The sequence below is a fragment of the Xiphophorus hellerii genome, chromosome 3, assembly GCF_003331165.1.
Source record: "Xiphophorus hellerii strain 12219 chromosome 3, Xiphophorus_hellerii-4.1, whole genome shotgun sequence".
Taxonomy (NCBI): domain Eukaryota; kingdom Metazoa; phylum Chordata; class Actinopteri; order Cyprinodontiformes; family Poeciliidae; genus Xiphophorus; species Xiphophorus hellerii.
The window spans coordinates 6,355,889-6,371,188 of NC_045674.1; the positions used below are offsets into that span (position 1 = coordinate 6,355,889).

General features: G+C 36.8%; 1 protein-coding gene across 3 annotated transcripts in view; it reads left to right on the forward strand.

Annotated features, from left to right (window-relative positions):
- The window catches only part of thsd7ab (thrombospondin, type I, domain containing 7Ab), a 226,578-nt gene that overhangs the window by 116,794 nt on the left and 94,484 nt on the right, over window positions 1-15,300 (forward strand). For all 3 annotated transcript variants that reach the window (XM_032558677.1, XM_032558674.1, XM_032558676.1), the window contains 2 exons: window positions 1,293-1,487; window positions 5,280-5,526. In XM_032558677.1, coding sequence (XP_032414568.1) covers window positions 1,293-1,487; window positions 5,280-5,526 — 442 coding nt within the window. The remainder of the gene's footprint in view (window positions 1-1,292; window positions 1,488-5,279; window positions 5,527-15,300) is intronic.

Consider the following 15,300-nt stretch of genomic DNA (forward strand, 5'->3'; position numbering starts at 1 on the left):
TAATTACCAAACATTTACACAGATTTGGGGTAATGTTGCTACAATTAATTTGCTTTTCCTTATCTAATGAATGTAGCCGTTGATATTTCTTACCTGAAAAGCCAGATGGCAGCTTGTAAGTTGTAGTCTATTGGGAAATAAATCGCCCACAACAGGAAATTAAAAGGAAAGCCACCCGTCTTTAATTTAAGCACAAATTAGTTTTTCATCCATTTCTTTCATGTTAGGTAAACTCAAATGGCTCTATGGTCTGACTCACAGATGGGAGCTGATTTAAGTGGAAGCACTTTACATTTAAGTCCATGTTTTTACTCCAAATAACTTCATATATTGACGATAAATGGAGTTCTCCTGTTTCTTTTTTACAGCTGTTTTCCCAAATAACCCCTAAAACAAACAGCCTCTATAAGCATTTAGTTTTCAGCATAGAAAAATGGGAAAACATCCAAATACAGTTGATTGGTAATGGAGTTAATACCCTTATTTCCAGAATAAGAGTCTCTTAACTCGAGTGGAGATATTTGCTGAACAGTTCAAAAAGGTTTTTTTTCTTCTTCTCAAATGAGACCTATAATGCAAAATTTACATGTTACACGTTTATATCTCCATTTGCATTTCTGCTGCTTATAAAAATACTCCCAAGCCCTTTTAAAAAACACCCAACTGTTTTTTGTCAGTTGGGTGATATTTTTTGGTGCATGGAAAATTAGCCGTTTTAAAAAGCTCCGGATTAAGTCACCTTCTGCAGGCACTGCCCGTTACCGAGCAACAAACGGAGCTCCAGCATGGTTGGTCAGCTGATTTTGTATGCGCTGTACAACGGCTGCTGGAAAAGACAACGGCTTTGTTGTTGATTTACCATTCAGAAACCAATTGCTGCTTTATGTTGCACCCATTTTTAAATGCGAGTGTAAATGTTGAGTTGGGGGGCGTGGCCATCAGAAGTTTATTTTGATTTAAAGTGACAAGACGCCCTAAAACAGCTCATTCTAATTGGAACTCAGACTAAAATTTAATTATCTAAGAATGATTTTGTGCAAAAAATTTAACATGTAACGTGTTTTGTGTGGCCCATAAACTTGTCCTAACCTGTTAAAGAATGTGTAATATGTCACCTTTAAGGAAGGAGATTCAAGTACAGCTTCTTAGGAAACTAGTTAATAAACTAACGCTGTTCTAAAGGTTCCCAACCAGAAGGCAGAGTTTATGTAAAATTGAAATTTTTGTTGTAAGTTGTAATTACAGTTGTAAATTGGCTAATTCTGACTCGGTTGTGTCTGGTTTTTCTCCAGGGGAGCTCGTGGACAGAAGCCTGTGCTCCTCCTCGGCCGTTTTGGAGCCTGTTTCCTGTGAGGTGCCCTGTGCCAGAGACTGCGTGCTCAGCGACTGGACGCCGTGGTCAACCTGCTCCCAGACGTGCTCCAGCAAAACCGTGGAGGGCAAGCAAATGAGGACCCGCTCCATTCTGGCGTACAACGCCGGAGAAGGTGAGTCCACTATGAGAGTTGGAAGAAAACATTCAGATGTCGCCTTTTCAAGTCGTCCTCTGCTGTCAGCCACAGAGTGTCTGATTTCACACTTGTCTGCTTGTGCGTTTGTCCTTATCTCACAGTCTGCTTATCTGTCCTGATGATTATTTCTGTTGGTCTGTCTCCTCGCCTGACGCTCACTTTTATCTCGCTGTCGGATCTTTTCTCGTTCTTTGGAGTTTGAACCTGTGTGTGTTCTCCTTTTTGTTTTCTATCCTCTCATCTGGGTGTGCGTTCTGCTCAGTCACTGCGATGGTTGTGGCGTGGATCACAGTGATGGAGGGTAACGGTTCTAATTAAAGATTCCTGGTAGCTATTTTAAACCTCTAGCTATGTGTTTGCATAAAATAGTTGGCTTGTTTGGAGCTCAGAAGAAATGTTGTCCTTTTAGGCCCCTTTAGGGGGAACTTATAATTGATTTTGAATTAATTCAGCTTGTTGCTGCCTAATTCAGTCAGGCCTTGTTGGTCTTGTGTGAAATAGCCTGACTGTTGTTCTGCTGTTGTAGTATTAGTTTATTCAGCTCTAACCTGCCATAATAACATTTAAAATCTGTTTTTTATCAAGGTCTGTCACGGGTGCCCCAGTTCCCAGAACTTTACGGTAATATTTGACTCTTAGTAGACTAGATGTAGCTTTTAGAGGGACTATGACTTTATTAAATAACTGCCTCTAATCTTTGTAAATATGCAAACTTAAGAACAATAACTGAAAGAATCCTTTTCTATCTGCATAGCAGATTATCTGATTAGATTTCGAGCTCCCTGGCTGATTTTGCAGCTTGTCTGTTGCATATTAATAAAGGAGAAACTTGTTGGAACTGCAGGAACCACTCAAAGCGTAAGACGCAGGGATCATATTAATATGCAGCCACCCATGTTTGCACGGGACTCTGTGTTAATTAGTGCATTTATAAGCAAATTAATGACCTAATTAGCATAACTGCCTATTCTGTGGTGATTATGGAGGGACTTTGGAAAGCCCTAAGTGCTTCTCACTGTTTGACACCCATCAAGATGAATGATGCTCAAGATTCATGTTAAGAAGCCATTTGTGAATGAGACACAAAAAGTAATTATTCTTGGAAACGTTTGCCATTTGCAAACGTTTGCAGTAAGGAAAGTAAGAAATGCAGTAAGAAAGAACAACATTTTGACTAGTCGTGCCTAAAACAAAACAAATATGAGATAAAAAACTTGTTTGAGTGATTGATCATCAAGAAACTTAAAGGAGATGCAAAATTCAGATTTTGCACATTTCTACTTCCATTTGGGTTTCTACTGCTTCTAAAATAAATAAATAAATAAACAAACAAACATCCAGCTTTTTTTTGGCAATAAGTTCTTGTTTTTTGGTGTCTGGAAAATGAGCTGTTGTCAAAAATCAGCAGGCACTGTCAGTTACCTAGCAACCCCAGCAAAGCCCAGTCAGGTACATAACAACCCAAACTAAACTCCAGCACGTTTGGTCAGCTGGTTTTACCTCTGTATGTGCTGTACAATTGCTGCTGGAAAAGACAAATGTTCTGTTGACTTATCATCCATAAACCACTTCCTGAATTCTTGTTGGTTGTGCAGAAGGCTCCACTTCTGTTTTTCCAAGATGTACGGTTGTATAATATCACATCTGTTTGCAGCCATTTTCACGTGCGAGTGTAAGCATTGAGTTGGGGGGCGTGGCCAGTAGCTGATATGGATTTAAAGTGACAAGAGACTATAAAAGAGCTCATTTTGATTGAAGCTCAGAATAAAAGCTCACAGCTTCACTTCAGGCATGTTTTCAGAGTGTCATTTTATGTACAGCTCACTTTTATAAACACTGAGAACGACTGGTGTTCAGCATAATAAAACTTTCAGTATTTAAGCGGAGGTTCATTATCTACAAAGGATTTTATTCAAAAAAAATGTAATAAACATGCTTTTTGTAGCCCATAGACCACATGTGTCAAACTCGAGGCCCAGGAGCCAAATCCGGTCCACCATAAAGTTTTTGTCACCCAGAGGGGAAATAGAACCTTGATAATAACCCTTGTATCCTTAAATAATATTTCATCAATCAAATGAAAGGAGTTTTCAACTGAAGAGGATTAGGACCACAAAAAAAAAAAATTCTTAGAATTTAGATTTTTGTTTCAAAATTATTATTTTTTTCTCTGAATTTACCAGAAAGTCAAAATTCTGATAAAAAAAAATCAAAATTCTGACAAAAAAGGTAAATATTCTTACCTTTCCTTAGAATTTGGACTTTTGACCACAGCAGATTAAAGCCAGAGGGGTTTTTTTGTTTTGTTTTTTTTTTCAGTGGCAGTAATCTTCTTCCGTAGTTTTCTGTATTTGTATCCTGCCAAATGACATCAATGTGAAATGATGTTCAGCATTATCTAACTTTAAGAAGTACTTACAGAGTGCAGAGGCGGCTATTTACTAAAATTTTAGAGGTTTGTTATTGGGTTTTATCAATACATTCTACCACAACTGGAAACCTTGATTTTGAATCTTGAAATAAAAATGACTGTGACATTTCTGCCATAGACGAGTGTGTGGATGAGAGTGGAATAATAGAAACCAATAATATTTCTGGCCTTTATCCCCTGTCCTGCTGTCTGTTTACTACAGCTGTCTCATTGTTGGATATGATCGGGTCCTTTTTATCTTCTCACCTTTCTTTAGCGAAGCCGCAGAGTTCAATATTCCCTGAGAGCTGCTTTAAGTGTAATTTAATGTCCCACCTACAGCTGCTTCGAGCTCATTTTCACATGTCATGTTCATGTTGGGGCTGTTATCGCTCAGTCCGCTCAGGTTTTCTGGCACAGTCAGCAGGAAGGAAGTCGCAGAGATCTCATTGTAGTAGTTTGGCTCCAGTGTGTGAACGCTGCCGCTCTATGCAGAGCTGGCTGCCTGACAACTCCGGCAATGAACCTCTGCTGTGGAGGACTCCCTGCCCTGCGATACCTCCCAATCTGTACTGAAAGCTTTAAGTGTCTGAAGCACTGCTCCCAGTCCGTGACTGACTGCTGCCTCACCAAAAATGGAGAGAAGACTGTCAGAAAGAGAGAAACAAGTTTGGAGATTTTAAAACCGCATGAAAAGAATGTGCATTCTAAAATAATGCAATTAAAAGTTGAGTAAACAGCTGGAATTTGAATTCATGGAGCCACTCATGGTTTTTAGCTTTATTGTTTTTGTTTTTTTGACCTTTAGGTGGTAGAGTATCCAAAAAATATATTCAAGTGATTCTATTTCAACATATTTTTACTCAAGTTAAAGTAAAAAGTAGCCCTCCAAGAAATTACTGAAGTAAGAGTTAAAAAGTATTTGGTAAAAAAATTTATCCAATCATTTAATATTTAAAAATTACTTCATCAAATAGACCAAAATATAAAGTTAAGTGGAAAGTTTGGTATTTTTAGGACCAAAATGACAAAAACGTATACAAGTAACAAATAATAAATTAAAACAAAAGAAAGATTTTTCAAATCAGTTTCTTTCAATAAAAAACTTGTGAAACTTTACCAGAAATTGCAGGTGTGTGTCTGTGTCTTCAGTGGGCAGAAAATCCAGAAATCTTACTCAAGCAAGAGTAGAAATACTTCAATAAAAAAAATTACTCAAGTACAAAGTACATAATATTCAAAATACTTCTAAAGGTACATGTAGTCAAAAAAAGTTACTTAAGTAAATGTAGTTGAGTAACAGTAACTAGTTACTACCCAGCTCTGCTTGCTTCTGACTCTCTAATTCTCATCCTCAGGTGGTTCGCTGTGTCCGAACAGCAGCGCCCTGCAGGAGGTGCAGAACTGTAACGAACACGCCTGCATCGTTTACCACTGGCAGACGGGGCCCTGGGGGCCGTGCACCGAGGACCCCTCCACCGCACCGCTCAACACCTCTGCAGGGGCTCGTCCCGCTGCAGACGCTCAGGGCCTCTGCTCCATGGGAGTGCAGACTCGAAAGGTCATGTGCGTCCGGGTCAACGTGGGACAGGTTCCACCCAAAAAGTAAGCAGATCTCAGTTTTATCTAAAGCAGGAAACCTTCAAAGGTAATGTTTGGCAGGGCAGTGTTGTGTAAAATCAACATTTTTGATGTTATTGCCTCATCTAAAATGTACTTGGAGCTTTGCTTTGATTCTTTCATGCGTGTTGGAGAAATCCTGTAATCTCCAAGGCAACCATTCATCTGTGCAAAATGCCTGGTTGGACCTAGCTCCTCCCTCGAGATTCAGCTCCTCCTCTGAGCTGCAGTTTTTAAGCTTCCGAGGTTTTGCCTCACAGAGCAGCCCTCCTCTGCTCGGCTCCTTCAGACTAGCCAGCAGGAATTAGCACGCAGCTGCTGGAACTGCTCACCTTCTGAGCTCACTATCGGAGCTACTTCTCAGTGAAACGCTGGTAGAAATGTTATTAAAGGGTTAATAGATGAGCCATGTTGTGATAACTTCCTGAAGGCAGAGTTTCAGAAACAACTGGAGTTTTTAAAGAGACAGAGACTCAATTTCAAGGCATTAAATTACAAAGTTTGAATTCTTTTAAGTCATGTTTGATATATGCAGCATTTTATACCAATTGAAGCTAACAGTCATTTGATTATTAATCTTAGTGTTTATAAATGTACCCATTTCACAAAATATTTAAAAAAACAATGAAATCTAAAAAGTTCTTGGCATTTAGCAAATAAAAACATTATTGCTGATCCTTATTTATCTAAGACGGGAAAGGTTTGGTCTGAATTACTACCAGAAGGTAGGAGAAAAGTTAGACGTTTTTATATGTACTAAAGTATGCACAATAAACAACATTTGAAAGCATTCAGAAAACACTTAAATAGCCCAGAAAATAAAAATTTAAAGTTGATTCATTGACTTGACTGATCATGTTTGAAGAATACTTTCCCCTCATTGCATAAAACGTGTCAGAGGTATTTTTTCCCTTTCGTTATCCCTCGGTTTCCTGGAAACGACTTCTCCAGGAGAATCAAAGGTCACGAAACCTGCAGCAACTTCATCAGTGGAAGAAATGGGTCATTTAGCATGAGCAGTAAAATGTCACTGATGTACTCCATCACCTCGGTTTTAATGCCGGTAGAAGCAAGCAATCAAAGTCCTGCCACTTTCTTCAGTCAGATCTTCTGCTCTCCTGCCAGAGCTGCAGCGTTAACGCTCAATAATCTCTGCTAGGTATCTCAGTTACGAACTGCTGAAGGAAAATCTGACAGACGAATTGTGATTCTTACCTGGACAGGAGGCAGATTCATTCAGGCTAAAATTCATCATTTGTGAAAATTTTAACTCAAATTTTACCTGGTCAACAATAAACTGAGCACACAATAACTGACATAAACAAAGGAGTTACAGTTTTTGTAAGAATGGGTGTGGAAATCACTGTATCCACAGAAATTAGAAAGAAAGGCTCAGTTATATTGTAGCACTTTTTGGATCAAATTTAATTAAGAGCATATTTTGCTGAACTAAAGTCTGCTTTTGAGTTAAGGTCAGAAAGTAAATGTGTTCCTGTTTACAATAAAACCGTAGAAAATGCAAAATAGATGAATATTGCATCAAACATTTTCCATTATAAGAACATTCTAATTTGTTTGTAATCATTTTCTGTTAATTAAAAACAGAAATTCTCCACCTGGTTCAACCACCTGTGCTGGCAGACAAAACTTGTGTAAATTTTTAATTGTAATTGAAGGGCCACACAAAATCAGTCGGGGGGGCCACATACGGCCCCCAGGCCGCACCTTGGATGCCCCTGCTGTACAATAAGCCAGGCCGTCACAATAAGGAATTACTCAATAAATTAATTAAACAATAAAACTCAATCATTTCCATTGTGATGATTAATATTTTTGGAAGGATAACTTTGATTACTGAGACTTTAGAATCCATTTTATTTATGGTGTTTGGTTGTCGTGTTTTATTTTAGAATATTTTCCAGTTCCATTATTATGCCATTATCAATATATTACTTGGTAAAATAGTCTCAAAACAACAATATTCTCAATATTAGTTTGTCGCAACATTTTCTAGGAGAATTTTTCATTTAACAAAATTTGTTATTGTGCCAATATTTGTTGTTGTTGTTTTGTTTTGTTTTTTAACACAATTTGTCTTCACCTTGGGCGATATTTGAATTAATAATATAGTATATATATAATATAATAGGTAATGGCTCTTTAAATACACAAAATTGTTGGGAAAAATCTAATTTTCAAAATAGTAGCTTCTTTGCAAAAATACAAAGGGTAAAATAATAAAATGCATTTTGTTGACTATTAAATTTTCACACCACGTTGTCTATAGAGGCTGAAATAATTCTAACATGTTGAGTGTTTGAATTAATGTCTAGATAATTCAAGAGTTTTTTGTTAAACTTTTCTTTTTCACCTTATAAAATCTACTTTGTGCAAGCTGAATTTCTTGGGTGAATATGTACCTAAAGAAGAGAAAACAGAAAAAATATATATTTTTAAAGCTTCAACACTGATTTTTACGAACCCCAAATCCTTTGACTTTTATTTGACACCAGCCTGTGAATGCAAAGCTCTAATTTCTGCGGATGCAGACATCAAACGTTGCAATCAGATGCAGCTGCACACATCATTAGAAAGTCTATTTTTGGTCTGACTGAGTCTCATTAAACAGAAAGACTTTTTATCTGAATGATTTTTTTTACAACAGTTAACTGATTTATTGAAGATGTTCTTATAATCACTTCTTCTGGAAATAAAAAAGTGATTAAATTAAAAGAAATAAAGGATGAACAGAAATATGAGGTTATTTATATCCAGCCAATTAACATTGTATATCATCTGAAGGCATTTTGTAAGATAAACAGTTTAGTTCGTTTCAGTATCTGTCAGAATAAATACTTTTTTTTCCCCACTAGTTGCAGCTTTAATGTGGACCGGTTCTTGCTCAGCACCAAAACCTTCTAATCAGTAGCCTGTGGGTTGCTTTACGAAGTTTAAAAACTAATGAAAAAACTTCTCTGCACCTCGTTAGGTTCAGAGTCAGGGTAATTTCTAAACCTGAGGTTTAACACTGATTAAAATAATAAAACTGGGACTACAGAAACTTAATTTGCTTTATTTCAAACAATACTAATCGGCAAAAGATTTAGACTTTAGAATGGAGACTTTAAAAACTACCAGTTTATAAATCCTTTTCTGTAGTAAACTGTTATTCCTGTTTGAATATTGATTAAAGATATGACATACTGACTTTATATTGTTGTAAGTGATTCTGTTAAAGAAGACGTGAAGCAGTTATTCCTGATTATGTATTGATTATTTTATTTATAGCAATGTTAGGCATAACATTTTTTTTTTATATTGTTGCTTTCACTTTTATGTGTACAAATAAGAGTAAATGGTTTATTATTTCTTCTCTGGTTATCAGTCTGCAGTCAGAACTACCTGTAAGAATAATAAAATTATCAAATAATTAATCAATTTCTAGTGAAATTAGTCATAATTAGGTATACATCTGATCATTATATGGTAGCAAACTGCTTCCAACAAGATCTTAGTTTGTGCAGGTAGATGAATTAAGAGTGGAAGAGGTTTGATGCAAATTTGCGACAATAAGCTAATAAGTATTAGATGATTTTCTGTTTATTCACAGCCCTATGTTCCCTAATGTAAATTCAGAATACACTTTTGTAAGAAAAATTAATTGGAAGAGATGATTTAGGTATGTGAAGATCTGAAAATCTTGTTTTTAAACTACTCAGGAACCAGCTCTACCACCTGTACAGAAACTAATTTAATTAAATACGTTTTTAAGAGGTAGACAATTCTCATTTACATGACAAAATGTAATCCGAACCTTTTTGTAGGTTCGGATGACAGTAACCTAGTTCTGGAAATTTCTCAGTAAAATCTGAAAAGATGAAAATTCCCAAAGTTTTGTTGTTCATATAAAAAAAAAAAGAATAAAACACAGTGGTAAAATTTTTGCCAACATCTTTACAGCACATAAATCCATTAGTACTAAATTAATAAACAGTATTTTTGTCATGTTTCTGCTGCTGCTTTGTGAGCTTTAGCTTGACATTTTCTGAAAAGCTGCTCCTGTTTTCTCAAGTCTAAAATGTTTGCTTGTTTAGATCCTTCTTGTTTAAAATGTTAGCTTGACAAACACATGAGGAAAGGACATCAGTACCTGCAGATGTCTGCAGATTATGATGAAAACAGGGAAGTGCCAGTGGCGTGAGTGTAAAGTGAGTGAGAGTGAAAACAAGCAGACTGACAGAGCTGGTTAAGTAAACGGAGCACACCCAACATGAGTCCCAGTTCATATCTTTCCTTTGCAGGCGACCACAGATAAATAATCTCTGTGTCCCTGAAAGCCTAATTAACCCTGCCGTTTTGGGTACTGGTGATTTCTCATTGATGATAATGACGGTAATTAAATGGGATTGATACTTTAAGGCAATTTAATCATGAGGCAGATGAGAGGCAGGATGTTTGCGGGTAACTGTGAGGACCACACCACATGAGGCGAATTCAAAATAGATGAGTTTACCCAAACATCTGTCAGAAAGTTCAGCTCAGGGCTCGTCGCTTTCGCTCCAACGATCCCATCGACAACACCAGGACGCGAAAGCAGAGAACAATAAAGTCACGGAGTTCTGATTTATTCTAATTTTCGCTCATAATGGATATGAATGTCAAATTAATTCTTGGCTTTTTTTGACTATAAATTATATTATATTGAATATTGGCAAAATATGGGTTCATGAGTTGAAATTCTTGCGGAATTATTCCAATGATAAAATTGTTAAAACTTTATGACACAAACAAGCATTTGGTAACTTGTTTGTGTTTTGCACAAACAAGTGCAAAACACACAAATTATGCCAAAAGCTGAAGCTTTTGTGTATTTGTATATTGATTACTGTATATTGTATATTTGATCACTGTTCAGGAAGGCAAACAAGATGATCTGTGTTTGGAATCATTGTCCTGTTGGTACACCAAGCTGCCATCCAAGATTTAATTGTCTAGCTGCTGTTTGATTTAAGATGAGCTTAGTTATAGTCCTCTATACGCACTGGAAAAGATGGATCAAACAAAAAGAGTCACATATGATTCAAGTCAAGGAAAGACATAAATCTTGATTGGTGAATAAAGGATGAGAACAAATGTTTTTGAGTTGGGGTGTGTTTATGTCAAGGCAAACACGGTTAGTAAAAATTAAGAGAATTGTCCCTGTCTGTGTTTAGTCCGCTTTAATCAAAACTTTAGTCTGGTTCGGGGAAGTGTGAATCCGTAATCCACCAAAAAAGGGAACTCTGGTCTGCCTAAAAACCTGGGTCTTAGTTTAGTTGAAGTGAACTTTGGTGTGGTTCAAATGCATATGTGGATGCAAGCTCTAAAAGCAGGAAGCGGACTACAGCGCAGGGCATTCTGGGTAAATAGAACCAAAACAAATGTGCCTGTTTAGCGCTAGCAAGAGAAATGGCTCGTGGTATTTTACCAAAGACAAAAGAGAAATCCTACAACTGTTTAAATCTGACAGCATGGGGCGTGCTGTGGTGGCGCAGGGGGTTAGCACGCCCCACGTTTGGAGGCCCTAGTCCTCGACGCGGACGTCGCGGGTTCGACTCCCGGTCCCGACGACCTTTGCCGCATGTCTTCCCCCCTCTCCTTCCCTGTTTCCTGTCAGCCTACTGTAGAAAAAATACGAGCCACTAGCGCTGCAAAAACTCGTTGGAGAAAAAAAAAAATCTGACGGCACTCCATTTTTGTTTGTTTCGTGAAAAAGGAAGTGTACTCAGTGTCTTCTTCTGAGGTTCTTGTGTCATTTCCTCCAGTAGTTCTTGGTGCAGCGCCCCCACAGGTGAGGAAATGAAAAGGTTTTTTAATTTGTTTGGATTGTTTGACACATTGCAGTGTGAAAGCGAACCACACCAACTGAAAATGTAACAAATGTTGCAATTTTGGTCCCCAATCAAATCATTGTGAAAAACACCCAATGACTCCACTTTTGCAAGTCTTGGATAATCTTTTATTGCCTGTATTTATAAAAAAAAAAAAGAAACTTGTGCTGCCAAGTGAGTGAAACAAAAGCTCAGTGGGTTGGAGAGTAGGCGAGGAATTCCAATTTACTTTCTCTCTTGTCAGTGATCTTATGTAATCATCTATAATTTTGAGCCAAAGACCAGTCTGAAGCAGGATAACTGAGTGTCCTAACAAGCCCCTTATCACACTCTTAGTTGTTGATTAGAATTTTTATTGGCCTCAGCTGAGTCTATTCAAACCTTTTCTGAGAAATGCATACAATTTATTGCAGATGTGTCATTGAATTGAAGTTTTTAACACGTTCTCCCTGGTGGACCTGTTTTTGTAATGCTTAAATTGACAGAGTTATGGAGATCTTGAAGAATAGACTTCTAAATAGAGTCCATCAGCCCAAACAACACAAAGTGTGACGGTCTGTCATGCTGTAAACAAATGGCCGCTCTCTAAACTGCTCGTTTAAAAGTGAAGCTTAAATTGGTGTTCTGTGAGCTGCATCACTAATCTCACTTTGTGCATGAATGTAGAAAGCACACTTTGCCATCAATCTTTGTCTTGTCCATATTTACATTTTCATTTATGTTCTGTGTTGAGATTCAGCAAAGCAGAACGGAGCTTATTTGTGACTGAAAGGACCATAAGATTGGTGGAGAAAAATATAAAACCTGTACTGACATAGCTTTACTTAGGGACAGTATTAAACACTTGGCTTGCAACAATGACTGTAAGTCTAAAAGACAAGCAAAAACAAAAAACTGAACTTAATTATTCTAATCTGTTTAGTTGCATTTTCTTAGATACAATGTAAAATGCAAATAAACTGTAAAGTCATGTGAACATAATAGCTAGTTGGTTAGATAGCTAGCTGCTGTAGTTAGCTGTTGGGTAATCCAGTGGTAAAATTATCCCAAGAAAATTTCAAAAATGGAATTTAAAATTTAAAAATCTGGCTAATATTACTGTATTTTATTATTCAGTGTCATTATTTGTCAATAATCTCAACCCTTTTAAAAAATGTATATACTATGATGGATAGTCACGTCTTTGCCAGGAAACCGACTAATTTAAATTATCGTTACTAATTCTACCAAAACTAATTGCCCAACCTGAATTACTTTGAATATTTTTTTAACTGTTATACACAGTGAATGTTTTCTCAGCAGCTTGTTAATGTCATTTAACTCATGAGTAAGTCAGAGTTTGAGGTTTTTTGTTTTTCTATTTATAATGTTGAATAAAAAACAATTTTTTTTGTTTTAATAAGTCTTTACAATGGTATACACTGCAAAAACACCAAATCTTACCAAGTATTTTTTGTCTCGTTTCTAGTGCAAAAATCTTAGTAAACTTGAATTAAGACAAAAGTAACTCATCAGCAAGATATAGCAGCTTGTTTTAAGTAAATAATTTCTTAATATTGATAAAAGTACTAGTTACATTTGCAGACTATTTCAGTAAATACAGGGGGAAATTATCTTTGTAAATTCTTTGGAACTGGTACTTTTTCATCAAAATCAAGAAATTATTTACTTAAAACAAGCTTTTAAGTAAAAAAATCATCTTGCTGATAAGTTATTTATGAGTTAGTTTTGTCTTATTTCAAGTGTAATAATATATTTGCACTAGAAACAAGGCTAAAAATACTTGCTAAGATTTGGTGTTTTTGCAGTGAAAATCATTATTATTCCAACCAGTAGTACAAACTCTTCAAATAAATGATTGAAAGTCACAAATTACACATAGTTATAAATAAAAAACATGATTATTTGTAACCATTTGAGCAGCACCTTGACAGAATCTGTTGGGCAGAAGTCTCTCTTCAGATTATGTCCCATCACGTTTCTGTGATAATCTGACTGGTTGAGGTTTTACACCAAAATTATGTATTTTCAGGCTTTAGTGTCCGTCACAGCAAGGTTTTTAAGCTTCATTGCACTGCAAAAAAAAAAAAAACTTTCTGTAAAGCAATGTTATTTTGAGGCTTCACATGTGCAAATGTATTATTTTGAATCTTGTGGAGAAAATGATTCGAAGTTTAGGCTCAATTAACATTGAGGGCGTGCTGGGTCCTATTAGGTTGATTGCCAATTATGCTTTTTAACTGAAGGTTCTGCTAATCAACATGTTGAATAGGAAGTTTTCAAAGCAGCAGGAGTTAATTAACTAAACAGGAAGAGGCCACATTTATTCTCAGCATAGAAAAGTTGTAAATGAATCCTAATCTACTGTCATTTGTGGTATCGTAATGTTAATAAGATGGATATATGCTTTGAGATTAACAGTGCAAGGATTTGGTTTTAAATTCTGGAAAAGGTTATTCATTTTCTATCCAAATGTTTTATTTCTTAATCAGACCGTAAACATTATATCAGTGTGCGGTGACTTTCCACCACTGATCAGAAAGACAGGAAAGTAATTGCTGCCTTTCTCAAATGGGCTCAGAAAACAGTCATTACTGCAGAGAACACAAACAAACAAAATATTCGATTTATGTGTGTGGTGCAAACACATCAGAAGTGGATAAACACCAGTTCTTCTAACTTCAGGATGACCTGGAAAGTCGGTTGCTCTCTAGAATGTCTCTGTGGATTGAATCAAACAGAAGATTGAAGGACAGCAACAACTACTTCTGAAAGGTCGTTGCTGATGTCTTTCCATTTGACCCCTGTATGCTCCAATCCGACTTTGGTCAGTCCAGTGTATTTAATTAACAGTATTTAGATACTACTTATCACCGTGTTGTCTTAGGCTACTTTTACGGTGTATATTTTGATGCTCAGATCCTATTTTTTGCTAAAATCCGATTGTGTGTGTGATCACTCATACTAACTAAATGTGGCCACATTCAGAACGGTTTAACGGTTTACGATCGGTTTATGGAAGTAAGAATACATGCTGCTGTTTGTGGATTGATTTTAAAGTTATTCAGCAATGGGAGCAAAATTGTCACACTGCAAAAACACAAAATGTTACAATGTATTTTTGGTCTAGTTGGTAGTGCAAATATTTTGGTACACTTGAAATAAGACAATTAGACTAATTAGTAGAGCCGCCTGCACAACCAACAAGAATACAGCAAGTGGTTTCTGGATTGCAAGTCAACAACAACAACAAAAGCAACAACAAAAAAACACTTGTGCTTTCCAGCTGCCAATTTACAGTTAAACCAACTGACCAAACGTGCTGGAGCTCAGTTTCGGTTGCTAGGTGATGGGCAGAGGTCAGTTTGGGTTGCTAGGTAACAGCCTGGACTTTACTTTGGTTGCTAGGTGATGGGCAGTGCCTGCTGATTTGTGACATTAGATTTCAGAGAGATTTTTGAAACGGCTCATTTTCCAGACACCAAAAAAACATTAACTTGTGAAAAACCAGCTTGTTGTTCTTTTTTTTAGCCACTTTTAAAAGCACTACTACTGTTACTGCTACTGGGTCTCTAATGTTTGTAAAAGCAGTAGAGACCCAAATGGAAGTACAAAAACGAGCCGAATGTAGATTTTACCGTTGAAAGATTACAAGAAAGACTTTTGCGCAGTTGTTGCTTTTGTTTGGCAGGTATTGTTGATCAATTCACATTGTTGGTCTCCATGTAGCAAACATGGCCGCCCGCAACGTCCTCATGCAGATGTGACCCATCTCACCCACAGATGGGTCTGAGCTGCCTTCACCCCCTGCCGCCTCAGGCCACGTCTGCCTCTCACACACACATAGACACACACACTGACTGTCAAAGCCCAATAGAAACGTGGGACA